Source organism: Pleuronectes platessa, chromosome 19, assembly GCF_947347685.1.
Source record: "Pleuronectes platessa chromosome 19, fPlePla1.1, whole genome shotgun sequence".
NCBI lineage: Eukaryota > Metazoa > Chordata > Actinopteri > Pleuronectiformes > Pleuronectidae > Pleuronectes > Pleuronectes platessa.
In genome coordinates this window covers 11,315,614-11,331,226 of record NC_070644.1, presented here as the reverse complement: position 1 = coordinate 11,331,226, position 15,613 = coordinate 11,315,614, and the positions used below count along the sequence as shown (strand labels likewise).

Genomic DNA, 15,613 nt, shown 5'->3' with positions numbered 1-15,613 from the left:
CCTTTCATTAAAGATTAATTGACCATTGTGTGGCCGCAATTTTGCAAAATAATCAGTACTTAATCCACCGGTGCAATAAAGTGCATTGCTTCGATGGGGGGGGGGGGGGTTACCATTGGAGATTACTGTTGCAGCCATGATACAAAACCGAAGACCTCTGAACTGGAAGACTGCCTGTGTTTCCCCTCAGTACATGCAGGCCTGCCCAGGCTGCCTCTCTGAAACAGCAGCTTGTGCAGGTAAAGGTGCAGCTAAAGTAGCTATTTATCCACTTTTCATTTCTTTGCATAAATCTCTTGAGGGTCTTTCACAATGTGTGTGTGTCTGTGTGTGTGTGTGTGTGTGTGTGTGTGTGTGCGCGCACGGGTGAATTGGGTCTGACAGAGGATAACATGTTCCACTGGAGCTATTCTCCGCTCTCAGAATATGTTAGCATTTTTTAAAGTTCCGAATGAGGTGCGTTTTTTGCATACAGACGGATAATGTGCTGCTGAGTCTGTGCAGAGTAGATTATTGTAGATTATCATAAGTGTTCTAAGCACTCTAGGAGGCAGCAGCTTTCGTTGTCAAACAGGTCTGTTGATGCAAACGTGTGGGTGTTTAAAAAAATACTGAATTGAATCAGTATTTTTTTTGTTATCTGAAATGTCCTTTTCATGCCCTGTTTTAGTTTTTATGCTACATGAATATACATGGATATATTTGAAGCAGCACAGCAGCATGGAGATGTAAAATCCCATTTTCCCGGAGCAAATTAACATACAATTGGCTGCATATGCATACATGAGACACTGTACTGTAAGGGAGCCACAAAAAGACTTACAGAACACAATGTGTCTCGCACCATGTCTATATATTGTTAGCTTTGATGGAACCTACTTACAGTAAATGTGTTGTTAGCACAAAAAGGGAAGCACGGATGCCGGTGCAGTAATCACAGTAAAAGCATAAATTACGCATGAAAATGGTTTTGGCATTCGGGGCTCACTGCTCCTGCCTCAGCCTGAGTAAAAAACAGGGAACTGCTGAAATTGCATGTGCAGGATTGAGGAGGGCAGACAGTCTGCGGAGGTAGATGAGCTCTCCGCCGGCCGAGTCGTTGCCAGTGGTGCTGCACACCGGACACAGACACACAAGTCGAGTTAAAGACAGTGATTACTTTTCTTTCCTCCGCTCCCCCCCGTGTGAACGATCACAACGCAGCGAAAACAAATTTGTAATTTAAGTTTGGAATGTTGCTAAATCTGTTCAAGCTTTTTTGCTGTTTTGAATTTTGGATATTACCTGCTTTACAAAATATGGCTCCGGCATGTAATTAGATAGCTGGTTGCTGTTGGCCGCCCGTGCTCTTCTGTTGCACTGCTCAATCTGTTCCGTCGTGCGCTGCCATGTGTCCCCGCACAGCAGTAGCAGTAGGGCCTCGGCTTGTGAGAGCTTGTACCCGTGTCGTACACTCGCGTGCGCGCAAACACACAAGCCGCTCGGGCGCGCACAAACGTACACACCCCTCGTGGGCCCCTCGAAGAAATCGCATGTTTTACAAGAACCCCGGCGAGTGGGGGAGGAAGGAACGTATGACAAGCGCTGACATTTCCATTTCAGCTCTAAAAGACACAACTGCCCTCAAAGTGTCAAGACGTGCCGTATACACACGCCTCGGATCAAAAGACCAGATTTATCACTGACATGAAACATCCCTCAATACCAAAATAATTGTGTTAATCAATTTCTCAAATACTGTACCTGTATCATAAACACTTAATAATTAAAAAAATATACATACATACAATATAATGCATATGTATTACAAGTTTTTTCATCTTTATTGACAGGACATGAACTGGGTGGAGGGCGGGAAAGACACGCAGCACAGGGCCAGGTTGGAATCAAACCTGTGGCCGCTGTATGAGGACTCAAGTCCTCCCTGCGACTGTGGAGATAACACCATTTTAATATTGGCCTCATTGTTCACTCGAGTTTTATGACTTATGACTTAACACAATATTCCGGTGACCTCTCAGGGTGTACCCCATCTCTTGCCCAATGTCAGCGTGCTCCATCCGCCCCGTGCCACAACCCATAAATAATAAGCCGTATTGATAATGCATGGATGGACTTAAAACATGTGCATAACACCCGAGTGATGGATGCACATTGACTTCCTATAAAGAACAGTTTAAGTGTTTGTAAAAGCAGCTTTAACTCGGCTACTACAAGGTCCCTTCTCTGTAAAGAGGAGGGATAGAGTAGAGATGCCCTCAATCTATTCATGAGACAGAGTCTGTCAGCGATTGAAAAAAAAGACAGAGTGTAGAACCATGGCACTTGCAGAAATGGCAGACTGCAGCTGGCAAGTGTGAGTGAGGGGGTGGGTGAATAAGGGGGGTGGGGGTGGGGGGCTGGAGGGGGGGATTTACGGTCATCTCGTCCCCAAATGGAAAATGGAATCTGGCTCTTGATTGACCACTTCCGATTGAAAGCTGACCTCCCGGTCAACACGGAGGGATTTCATCAGGTACTGGGGATTCAGCATGTTAGAGTGACGCGAATGAAGAAATGAAAAAAACACGTGCAGCCATCCATCTTGGAAATTGTCCAGCGTTGTCAGTTTGAAGAAGGAAAAATGGACGCACGTTTTCATTAATGGTCTCTGCTGGACAACACAAGCCTGTCCGAGAGGTGGTTCACTGCCTCAGACCACCACTGTGACAATCTATGAGGCATAGCCCGATTTGCCCAGCAATTTCAAAAGGTGTTTCATAGACATGGACTCTGGGGGATGACCGCAGAATTGGGTCCAGACTTCCTCTGGAGTTTGCCTCACACACATGAACACCTAGCTCGAGATCCTCCGCTCGGCACAACAACACAAATCTCTATCTAGGCTGTGGTGTGTTAATGCCGCTGCGGAGATCACGTGTTTTTGTTTTTTTGTTTCAAATGGATACTGGCATCGGCCCTTATCACCAAAAGCTGTCATGATATCTTAAACTTTGTATTCCACGAAAATAGTACAACACTTTTTCATCCTGAGATATTAGGGTTTTCTGCAAAGGTCAAATTGTTGTATCGGTCGCGCAATTTTATTTGTTTAATTATCTCAAGACACTTTACATAGTGAGGACAAGACCTTACACAAGTAAGCCAACACTTCTAACAATGAGCAGCAGTTTGGCAACTCACTCATAAAGTGGAAAAACCTCTGGCAGAACCAGACTCAATGTGGGGCGGCCGTTTGCCTTGACCGGTTGGCCGGTCATCAACATGCCCACTCACTGACGGTTAATCCTGCGGAGGATCTCTTGCTGTGTTCCCATATCAGCTCATCCGAACACTATCCAAACTATTTACACGGGGGCAGTTCGGAAGTTCTCCCTCGGACATTTGCATTCACACATGCAGCCCCTCCGGAGAATTTTTGGAGTTTCTCCGGAGTTCAGTGAATGTCTGAAAGCAGCATAAGTACCGTCAATCATTTTGAATCCATGTTTGTGTAGGTAAAGATTAAAGGCAGTTTAAAACCCAAACAGTGTTTGTGTGTCGAGGGAGACAGAGGCAAGATAAAGAGCAGGGTCGGAGAGAAAGATGATACAAGAAAATTCCTGTGTTTACTGCTGCTAGTCCGACGTTTGCTCTCCATGTTCTGCATCAAAGATTATCCTTACATAAACGGCGCTTTAATAAAACAAGCACACTGTGTTTACTGATATACTCTAGTCTTCAAATCAATTTCTCAACAAGTCTGTCATCAAAAACAACTTAATTGATTTGTATGTTTGTTTGTCCTCCCCCGGTAATGTTTGCAGCTTTTTCACTTGAAAAGAGCGACAGGCATCGAGCGACAGACCAATGAGGATCTAATTCATCACTCTCCGCACGACTTGCCTACAGGACCAGTTTAATTTATTTTCACTTCACCACTTTGAAAACTGTTGGCTCAGGCTATTCTAACATATTCATAAATCTTCCGAGATAGGCTCATGGCTCTTCCAAGATGGGCTCTTGGGGAAACCAGGGGGGGGGGAGGGAGGGAAAAGCATGTGGCGGGGATAGAAGGAAGCAAATTAGTTTGCTTTTGTTTTGATGCTTAATTATGACAGCCATATTGGAGGTGATTGGGTCCTTGCAAGGTAATGGCTTGTTGGGGTTCCAGGGCCTTTCAGCTTTCGTTGGCCCAGCCACTGCACTGCATGTGACTAATTTGCTGTTTTCACTACAAATTACACACATGATAATTCAGTCTTCTGCCCAATACATCCAAAGCCCCTTTCATTTTCTATTTAGAAAATTACCACCAAGTCAAATAAGGTGATCAATGATAAATACTAGCAGATGGCTGGAATTTAGGATTTGAAATTATTATAAAAACAAATGGACTTTCTCCCAACAACGTGAAACATACCACACAATAAGACTTTAGGTCAACAATTAAAACCCTGACAATTTCCCTGCCACACGCTAATTCCCTCTATCCTTTAAATCTCACGCCTCAATAATATATTTTTTTTTACTTCTGGGTCCCGGGGGAGGCATTGGGTGAGAATCCAGCCAAAACCAATATTATCAGGTTTCTCGGCTTTAGCCCGGAAAGTGGACAAACAAAATAAAGAACAAATGAATGTGGGGGGAACCTATGTGTAATTTAATCCTAAATTGCAGTGATGCTAAATAGTGCAGATTGGTTCAGCATAAACAAAACGGGATTGTCTTTGGTTCCGATTGGAGGGTTTCAGATTCACGGGTTTCACTGCGGATGCACTGTTTGTCTTTGCCGCAGCTGATAATTTAAGACACAAAAGAGGTCGATTTTCATCATGTTCGGATTCCTCAGCGTGTGCGAGGGCTGCTCTGTTATTTATTTGGGCTGACAGCTTTAAGATCAATGAGTTCCTCTTGCATGTCCACCAGTATAGTTCTCGGCTAATGACACGTTCCGATGCTCATTTGTGCCGGAGTCCTAGTAGCTGCGAGTCAAACGGTGCGTGTAGCATGCTACACATGCCAAAAGAATGTAAAACTGAAACCTCCAGAGTCACATTAAGTTGGAGCAAAAGGGAAGTTTCATGTTTAATAGATCAAAGCTCTCGCTAAGTCATGCATGAAATCTGATGTGAAAAAAATGGTTCCAGTGCCATCTTTAATTCTGGTGATTGTTGGGGGAAAATGGAGGAAGCACAAAGTGGTGGTTAATTTGCCAAACATTTTACAAAGCAGGACTGTGGGCGAGCGGAGGACTGAGCTTTGACTGATAGGTAGCTCCCTTGATCTCAGATTCCACTGCAGCACTCTAAAGTAAATCTAAGTGAAAACAGAGGGAATATCCAGGGAGTGTCATATCCGCATTGTGTTATCTGGAGCTCACAGCCCCACCAGCGCACAAAGAGCAGACCACAGGGCTGAGAGGCAGAGACAGAGAGAAAGAAAAAAAAAATCCCTTTTTGAAAATGTCTCTTATTTTGGAAAGAAGTGTCTCTGCAGGAAGAAATTTCATCACAACTAAATTCAGTCGTCACACTTATTTTCTTCCGCCTGTAGTTTCAACCAGAATGCTGTCTCAGGCTGTTCCCAACCGTATCTCACCAAAACCAAGCCGTGAAAATGTTTGGTTACCAGCCTGTCCTCAATTCCTTCTATTTATTTCTCAACAAAGTTACATGCAGGCCTCGAGGTAGATAAAGTGCTGAAGTTCGGAATGAAAAAATAAATAAAAAGTAGGAGGGAAAAAGGCATGATTAAAAGTTTAATTAGAATATAATGAAACAGAGTGGGAACGCTATTACTGCATCCTTATTTAACTCACATGGTGCGGCATACTAATATGATCCCCTCTTCTTTTAATTCATAAGTAATTTGAATGGCTGGTCTAGATGAAGGTTTTTGCAAGTTGCAGAAGGTGGCAGGGGTGCAGCAGCATTATATATTAAGGGATTTTGTTGAATATTTGACAACTGGTCAAAGAAACTCAGACTTTATACGTGAAGACTCCAGAATACGGATCATGATTAAGATAAAGAGTGAGTGACATCTTAATTTAGGAAGAGACAATGATAAATGGCACGATGGATGGATGAGTGGATGGGTAGATGGTTAGGCGGATTGATAGAAGAATGGACAGATAGATAGAACAATCGAGGGTAGGATGAATGGAAGGATGGATGGATGGATGGATGGATGGATAAATGGATGGGTAGATGGATGAAGGGATGGGTGGATGGATAGATGACAGACAGACAGACAGACACGTAAATATATACAAACATCCAAAAAGTTTCCAATATAAGAAGGATATTCATATTAATAATATATTGTGCAGAACAAAAATTCCAACTTCTCCACACACATAGAAAAGAAAACTTGCAGGAAACTGTATATGCGATTCTGGAACTGCATCGTCTAAAAATAGAATTCCACATTTGTTCGCAGTCTTCTCGTTCCCTTTCTGGTGGTGGTTTCGGCGGCTCGTCTCAAAAGCACTTTCCCAGCCAACACTCAGTGGGGGGAAAATACATGTTTACATTGGAGCCTAAGGAGAATTCAGGAAATGTCATAAACATGTTCTCTTTCTGTTTCTGATGACACTGCTCACTGTATTCGACTACTCTCACTGAGCCGGTGTTAGGTGGCCTGTTGTGTTGCATCACCACTGGCTAATGTTTAGTTAACCGGTGAATATTTTAGTCTGGATTCACACAATAGCTCAAGCTCTCCTGGAGTTTTTCAGTTTTTCAGCTTAACACTGAAAGCATTCATCTCCTTGCTTTATTTCCCCCCTGCTGATACATTTTGGAAAAGAATCTTTCTGTGCAAATTTGTCAAAAACATGTTTGTTTACATCTTACAGAAAGAATCTGACCAGAAATAGATTTTTTGATTCAACTGAGATTCGTGCTTGTTATTTAAATCCACAATAAAGTGACTACATCAGAGTTAAAAGAGCAGCTTTATCCTCCCTCTTCTAGACATTACTTTGCTTTTCTCCCAGCTCTTGATTGATTGATTTCACCAAATTGGATATAATGAGGTGGCTGAGCTCTGCGCGGTCATGCAAGACAGGTTCATTATTTATTTTGTTAATTTTTTCATTGGAATTACTTTACCTTACCTGCACGTATTCAAATAAATCATACCCATTAGGAGAGAGTGAAGATCACACAGAGATACATCTACTGTGGTCATTTGAAGATATGTCAGTGGAATTTAGGCTGTTTGAGGTAAATCTATACAGAAATAAAAATGATGATAAATGAGGTTTAACAAGATTACGAGTTACTACTACAAAATACAAAATGCAATATCAACTCAAATGTAGCAGGATGATTCCCTCCATGTTCCATGGTGCCGCCATGTTACTGTGATCGTCCACCCTGGCCAGATGTGACTCCTCCTCACAGTTTAAATGCCAAAACTTTGCATTCCAGCTAATTGTCTGGTAAAAGGTCAACAGGCGTTTGAAATTGAGACACACAGCGGGTGTTCATTAGATGTGCTGAGAGCTGCTGGTGCTTATTAGAGCGGTCCTGGGCTCGGCACATGCCTTCCTTCCTCTGGGGACAGCCTGTGAAGCACATTTGTGTGGTGGGCAGTCAACGAAGACAATGCTGTCAAAGCTGTTATTTTTTTGCAGGGCCCCCGACTGTGAAGTCCAGTCAAGAGATACAGTTAATCTGTCAGGTAACATGAAAGGTGATCAAGCTGTGTTGGGAATGACTGAGAGGTTTGCATGTTGTTCTGAATGGCTCAACCATTAACTTGCAATTTTCTACACATGCAATTTTTTAAAGTGCAGTCAGATAAAAGAGGGGGGGGGGGGGATAACATCCATTCACACGCTGCTCAGACGATGCTTTAAACCTGATCTTCTGTTGAGTGTGTGTGTTTTTCTAATTTGTCTAAATCTATTTCTATTCCGAGCACTTCGTCGATTTAATTGGATCCACAGCAGAATGGAGGAGGCATTTGAAGCTTGGGACCCTTTGGTTCCAGGAATTTAAATGTGGCAGCACACACTAGTGGAAATGTTGCAGTATCTATGGCACTCATAGAAGTGGTGTGGGAATAGGGGGGGAGGGGGAGTTCTATCATCGTATACATAAACAGTTGAGTTGGGGGTTGTTGTGGGCTGGCGTCGGCCATGGACAATCACGTCATATACTGTATATCTTATGCCTTTAGCAGCAGTGTTCTTTCCCTCCATGAGGACCTGAGAATCTGGTTCTGGAGTGATACCATCAAGAAAACAAAGACTTGAATCTTGGTCGAGACCTTCAGGTGTGAAAACGTCCCAGGGTGTAGGCAGGGTGAGGCACCACTATGGGGTAGAGCCCCAACTTGTGTGACATTCAAACTCAATGTCCTGCGGCCACAACAACTGCTGTGACGCTGTTGTTTACTGTTGTGGTTGCGTAGCACACTTTTTTGCCTCTGGTGGTTTCTCGCTCCATACTACTTCCTTGTATGCACCCCGTATCTCCATAGTAACCACCTTGAATGCCCTAGCAATCCCACAGAGTGCCACAGAAACAACTTAACAACGACCTCATGACACCCTACAGCCTGAACGTATATGTCAACACTCTAGCAGCCACTTAGCACCCACCAGGCAAAACTCGACCAACTAACAAAACATCACCCATGCTTTTATTTGTAAAACAACCAGATATCAGAATTACATAAGGAAACATTAGTTTCGTAAAATCCTTCTGTATCTTTTAGACGAACAACCCACCAGTGTTTCATGACTGAACACTGCATGTCATTGGGATAGTTTAAAAGTTGTTGAGACAACCTCTGTGTCTCTCTGTCTTCTGATTGTTGTTGTCGACACAGAGGAAAAAAATACTCCATGGACAAAACCCTGTCCAACTTAACATTAGTGCAAGTAATTAAAAAAAACAAATGCATTAATCACATCAGTATGGGACCAGGGTCTGAATTCAAAAAGACCCAGGTGAATTAAAAAGTTTAACCCTATGCCAACTGTATGTGCTTAAAGGGACCAACACATTATAAATGCACATGGCGGGTTGGATCTGACAGGAACATACCATATGTGTAACCAAAGTAATTCTAACTGCTATGCTTGCACTTGAGTCCGGGACAGAGGGAAAACTGTAGGCTGAATTAAATGTCTGGATCTCATTATAAATATATGTGAGCAGCGCAGACCTTAAACGCTCTCCACTGACTAAGGGCCGTGTGAAGCGCCTTCACTTTGAAGAGCAAGTGTGACTGTCGAAGGAAAGTCACGCCATCAGCCGTCTTTCCAATTAGAGGCAGAAACCATAATTGTTTTTAAAGGATCACATTTTGAGGAGAACTCCCTACTTCTCCCTCCAGCCAGCGCCAACACACACACACACACATCACATAAACACACACACACACACACACACACACACAAATATAACTCAGCTTATATAAAACTCTTAGTTGGGGAACCAATCACAAAAGGCTTTTTCCATTCCATTGGAGTCCTTATCAAGCCAAAAGACTGAATCGTTCCCCGACCTGTCATCTATCAGTCAGGTGACAGAGCAGTCTTCAAAGCACAAGGCCAATACATTCAGAGCGTGACAATAAAGCTTTTCCCCAAAACCTATAGAGTCCTTTGAGTAAGTGGCAGCGGAGGACTTAAAAGTGTTTCTTTGACAAACCAAGTAATGGTCCCGTCAGCGAGGAGAGGAAGAGGGGGATAGTTGGGTATTGGATCGAAAGTATGTCTCTGTGATTCTCAAACCGCTTTTAATAACCCGCGTAAACTCACATAAATCAAAGAAACCAACGACTCTGCTCAAACACTTGACCACGGTTACACTGTCTTTCATCCTTCTTTTCCCACCGGGAGGCTGTCACCGCAAGCAATTCCTTCTCTTAACGGCTAATTATTACTTGTGTCAATATCCAAGACGTAACTATTTCTCGCTTAAAAGGACATCAACGCTGATGTGTGATATGTGAGTGAAGTGCTCGTACAATCATTTTAGATGTGAAGAAAAAGTGACTTATTTATGTGTTAAATTCTCGAGATACAGAATGATGGAACAAAAACATGTCAGACTTTGAATCTATTGCTTTTTTGACTATTGATAAGTACATTAAAAGTGTTTTCTTATTATATATAACACATTGCACTTCGTGTAAACTGCAAAAAAAGTTTGCACAAATCATAAACCTGACTTGAATTCAGGCTCATCCTTGATCAAAGCTTTGGAAAAAGTTGTCGGACAATCAAGTCAGAACATGAGCAGACATCTGTAACCTCAGAGAATCGCATCACAATCCCTCGAGGGGATCTGTAAGCAGATCCATCCCAGTCCCAGCCCCAATTAAAAAATACACTGACATTCAATTTCTGAGAAGGCACAAACCGTTTTTCTCCCCCGCCCCTGGTTCCACTTTTATAAGCAGATCGCCTTTGATTCTAGAGGCCAAAATGGAGTTCGACCCCGGTGGCCGGTTATGTCGAACATCACCCGGCGGCTCTGTGGGAAATATTGACGGTGCTGGGTTTGTTTACCTTGCAGATGAAGCTTGCTCTCGGGGCTCTGCAGCAGGATGGAGCTCACCGAGTCCAGATTGTCATAGCTGCTGCATCCCAGTGGCCCTGTCCGTGTCTCCGTCACCTGCGAGAGAATTAGGAAACAAATGAGAGCCGGGCGAATGCACTTATGCTGTGTGTGTTATGTGGGCAGGAACTTTGTAAGATGCAGTAGCGAACATGCTTTTTTCCGTATTCTTTTCTGACGTATTCCTTTTATAGGGCTTTACACCAGACAACATAAAACAATGGGTATCACAAAACCAGCCATTAACAAAGTCAAATGTTAACATGTATTCATTACAGCTCTCATGAGCTAATTACACGAGGTTGTACATGTAACAGCATGTGGCCAACAGACATTGTGCAGTAAGACAGGGCTCCAAGATGAAAATATATTTTCATATTGTGTGAGTGGCTTGATTCAGTGCTGGATTCAAGGATTTATTTGAATTGTAAGGGAGTACCTGAGGGAAAAACATAATTTTTCATTAACCATGTCCTTGTTCCAAACAAAAGCTCTGAGGCCATAATAGCGGTTCCTGTTGCCAACCCCGGACCACTGTCAAAAGAAATATCCATGCTATTCAGCTGTGACGAGACTGCTTTCAAATATCCAGCCTCCGCAGTTCATGACAAAGTAAAAGTAAAATCTCTCCTGCTCATTAAGTTCTTCAAGCTGCTACCGGTACCAGTATACCATCCCAGATACTCCACAAAGAAAAACGCTCATCAAAAACCTCAAGTGTTTCTTTGTTGAGTACCAAAATAAAATGGCAGTCCTATTAATGGAACATGGCAGGCTATGAAGAGTGTTGAAAGATTTGCAGTCATGGCAGAGCTACTTTTTTCACTCTTAACAGCTGGATACTGACGTGTTAACGTTGATTCAGAGTTGTGTTACCGGCCACCTGGGCGTCTGCTCCGTCTATATGCGTTGTGTTGGGTCTAATTCCTGAGAACTGTATCTGATTCTTGAGCAGCTAAATGCCTCATTATGTTCATCAGCTTGTCCATCTGCCTTGCAGAGCAGACAGCGTGCAGTGGTTTCATCAGTTACAGGAGATTCAAATGATCGGAGCGCCGAGAGAGAACAAACGCTCGGGAAACCAAAGGGAGGTTGATAATTACTCTCCCTTATGAAGGAAAACTCTCAAGGGTCATTCTTGTAAGCAGCTCCTTCTGACCTCGGTCTATGTTGTATTGCCACGCGTGTGACCAAGGTCCTCTTACTTTAACGAAGTAACAAAACCGTGATCTTTGTCTACACCTGACCAAGCATTGTCACAACTTACCATGGTTCTTAAGATACCATGATTTAACTGTTTATCTTTTGTATATCTCTTACAGCAGTGCAAGATAAGAGAGCAGGGTTTAATGAATTGTATAGATGTTTAGAACGGAGGACTTGTCATTTCCTGTGGATTTGTAACGACAGCCAATTTTGATCCATTGTTGGGAAAAAAGAATATCGATAGATATTGTTTTGAGCTGCATTAAAATGAAAGAGTGAAATTTCCCAGAAGACTGTGTTGTGTGGTAATAACTAACTAACTAACTAACTTGTGAAGAATATGGTTAAACAAACCTTCCCGAGCCTGTGTGGTGGAATTGCCCTCACTTTAATTTGATTAGAAGGCTTGGTTACAGTTGGAGGGAGTTCCAAGCTGATCCACAGTGTCGGGATCTGAGCCAATTCCAACACGACTAATCAGTTTCCACTGCAGACTTGTGCTCTGGGTGCGTCAACTGGTAAAAAAGCACTCGTTGACGTTCTGTCAAAATGCCAGTTCTGGTGAAGCTACTCGGGTTTGATATTTATTAAAATTTTCTGAAGACTTAATTGAGGTCTCGGGGAAAGGCGTCACATCTGTAGTCACACTGAACCTGACAAAACATCACGTTGATGTATAAACAACGACAAAAAAACAAGCTGCCTGTAAGACGTCACCACGGATGGTCTGGGTAATTAATGCATTCTGCACTGGTGTGTGTTTGTGGCTATGATTGATGGTATGATACTATTTTGCCTTTCTTTAATGTTGCCACAGCACCAGATGGTGAGCTGACAAGGAAGAAATTAGACAGATGTATATCTTACCCTTGGCATCAGGCTGTTGATGGAGGAAATGGGAAATAAGGGGAGACAGAGAGGGGCAGCCTCTGTAGATAAATACAATCTTAGTATTCAGTGGATTTAGCGCTGAATAAATCTCAACATGTATCACGTTAGGACACAAGACAGTCAGGTCAGTGCTGTTAAAATCTTAGCTGTATGAGTCACTATCACTGTTCAGGGAAATGAGGATATGCAGCACTGAATATAACTAGCATTTAATCTCCGGGTGGTACATCAACACTATCCGCACATATAGCAGTCCCATTGGAGTAGTATTCTTAATGTGAATGAGTTAAACACCAAAGTACTTAAAGCTGCAGTACCTTATATATATGCATTGCTATTGAGCAATAATTCCATACGAGCCACTCAGCATAATCTAAATCAAGTAATCTGAGAGAAAACTAGATTTTTCCATTTCCTCTAGGCCCCATTTCCTGGGTTGGGGAAATCTGGCCTGTGACGGGAGACTCTGACCAATCACAGGGCAGTTCAAAGAGCGGGCGATCCTATTGGATGTTCTACAGGAGAGGTCACTGTATTCCAGCATTGGTAACACAGTACCTAAACTGTAAAGCAGCTTAATCTCTGGTTACTATAGAGACTGATAATACAAAATAAGTTATAAGGTATAAAACATTTCCTGAAGTTTATAGTGTAATAAAATTTCAGAAGCAACTGTTTTTACATGGAGTATAACATCATAGGCGAAATGAAACTGACTTTGAATTTTTAAAAAGCTGTTTCTAACAACTACTTGACTGTGTTGGACGGATAAATAGTTTACGAGAGACTAGCGATTCTCCCGTTGCATTTTTCATCCAACTAATCTAGAGTTCCTGAGCCTGTTTAGTTTTAATTTCCTTCCAGCCAAGCAGCGGACTTTGAAAGGGGCACTGCATGGCCTCGCATAGAGTCCATATGCAGATTGATTACTGAGCCAGACGCGCCTATCACACTCTGCCATCTTGATGGCTGCTGACAGTGCACTTTTTCCCTCCCCTTTTTTTGTTGTGCTTATCTCTGAATGAATTACTTCCCTCGAAAGGTTGTGCTGCATGATCCATGGTGACTGAGCAAAGTGGATATCTGTCCTCTGTCGCCTGCGGACATCTTCCCAGGTGGAAAAGCACAAAAGAACGAAAGAACAACGCGCTAGCTCAGCCACAATCACATCGTTAGTTACACACACAAAACACATAATGGTTGTGCATGTACATAAGTGTCGCGGGCCAGAGCCAGGTTAACCTACAGTATGTTTTTCTCCAAGAATTATTGTTTCCAAATTAGGAGCAGACATATCCAGCTTTATGGATTAGAGGGCGACCCATGTAATCTGAATGACCTTAGTAGAGCAGCACGCAGCACTCGTTAGGCCGTCTCTTTTCTTTCTCTGCAGCCCACACCATGCGGAGGCTGTGGACCAGATTATGAAAATGGAGTATAACGTAATAAAAATACAAGGAGCAATCAAAGGACTGAAGTGGGCCAAAGGGGATTAAGGGGATTTAGATTATTAAGCAGAACACAACAGTGGAATCCCACTGGACCAAGACTGTATCACAGCCCTCAGTCAGAAACCACAGTTCTGGAACGTCCTCCCTAATTGTCATCTGCCATCAAGAAAATCATCTAACCAAGTAAATAAGAGATGATTCACATGAGATCTAAAGAACCAAATGTACAGCTTCTATTCCCCGAGCCCCGAATGTCAGAAAACTAAGTTCCTCCAGTCTGTGCAAACTTCAAAATGCTAGAATCATCCTGGTGACATACAAACAAAGAACGCAGCTGCAGTATATCATGTGTTTGTGTAGCCAAATGTGTGTGTTTGTACGTCGAGACTCAATTTTATTGTTTGCCAATCTTTTCACGTCAAAACCAATCCTACACGAGCATGTCTCTGACACGTACATGCATCATCAGTAGAAACGTCCTCCAGCCAAACACTGTGACCTTGAGCATATTCTTTTCCGTGTGGAAATATATAACCTGTAACAATTCTTCATAAAAATGTGTCATATCCGCTTCACTAGTCGTCTCTGCTGTAGCTTCTGGAGCAAATGACGTACGATGGCGTAAAAGCACACTGTTAGTGGTTTTCTCCTTCCGCTGTTTGTATTTGTCACACATAATGGATCCTGTTTACTGATCTCTGCACATTCTGTCACCACAGCTCTCCCAGTAGATCCTCAGGGAACCCAGGGACCCGGAGAAGATTAAGGGACGAGAACAATTCTGGTGAAGACAACAACTCCCATGATCCCACACCTCTTCACGATGTCATCAAACTAAATCCTCTGTAGTTTTAATTGAGACGCTGCTAGAGGCCGAACTTACATGTCGTATATTTAAGTCCAATGCCATGAACTCATTATAAATGTCTTAACAGAAACAAGAAACATTTCTGCAGCCTGTATTCCGGCACCTGTAGCCGACAACAAGCAGAACCACACAGTGCACATACCCATACGTTCACTTGTGTGGGTGACTAATAAACACAGGTGGCATTAAGATTCCTGAAGCTTCAACATTTATAGCACAAAGGGAACATTGAGCAATGACTGTACACGCCATTAATGCAGGCTCATTCTTACACAAAGACGGAATCCTTGTGGAGTGTGACAGAAAAAACAAACTCTTTGTGAAATATCCTTGATAACTGCAGGCTTCTTAGAACTTCGATTGCAATTTAAATATCATATCACTTTCTCATGCTAAATTAGAGTGATTGAGAATTAGGTCATTTTCTATCAAATAGGTTTTATTATTCATTATTTTCCATCTGTGGACAAATGAGGAAATGTTTCATCATTTACATGTCCTGGTTTGAAAAGACAGCATGTGGGTTGAACCACAGACGGTTTTATCTGTCTCCCCATGTATTGATAAAAAATGCAGTAAACGGATATATTCCTCTTATCTGCAATATATAACTCGGGAATGTATGGAATGAA

At 42.6% G+C, this 15,613-nt stretch overlaps 1 protein-coding gene across 1 annotated transcript in view; it reads right to left on the bottom strand.

Annotated features, from left to right (window-relative positions):
- Positions 1-15,613, bottom strand: part of brinp1 (bone morphogenetic protein/retinoic acid inducible neural-specific 1) — an 82,843-nt gene that overhangs the window by 20,244 nt on the left and 46,986 nt on the right. The window contains exon 4 of the mRNA XM_053411391.1: positions 10,517-10,622. Within this exon, the coding sequence (XP_053267366.1) occupies positions 10,517-10,622 (106 nt within the window). The remainder of the gene's footprint in view (positions 1-10,516; positions 10,623-15,613) is intronic.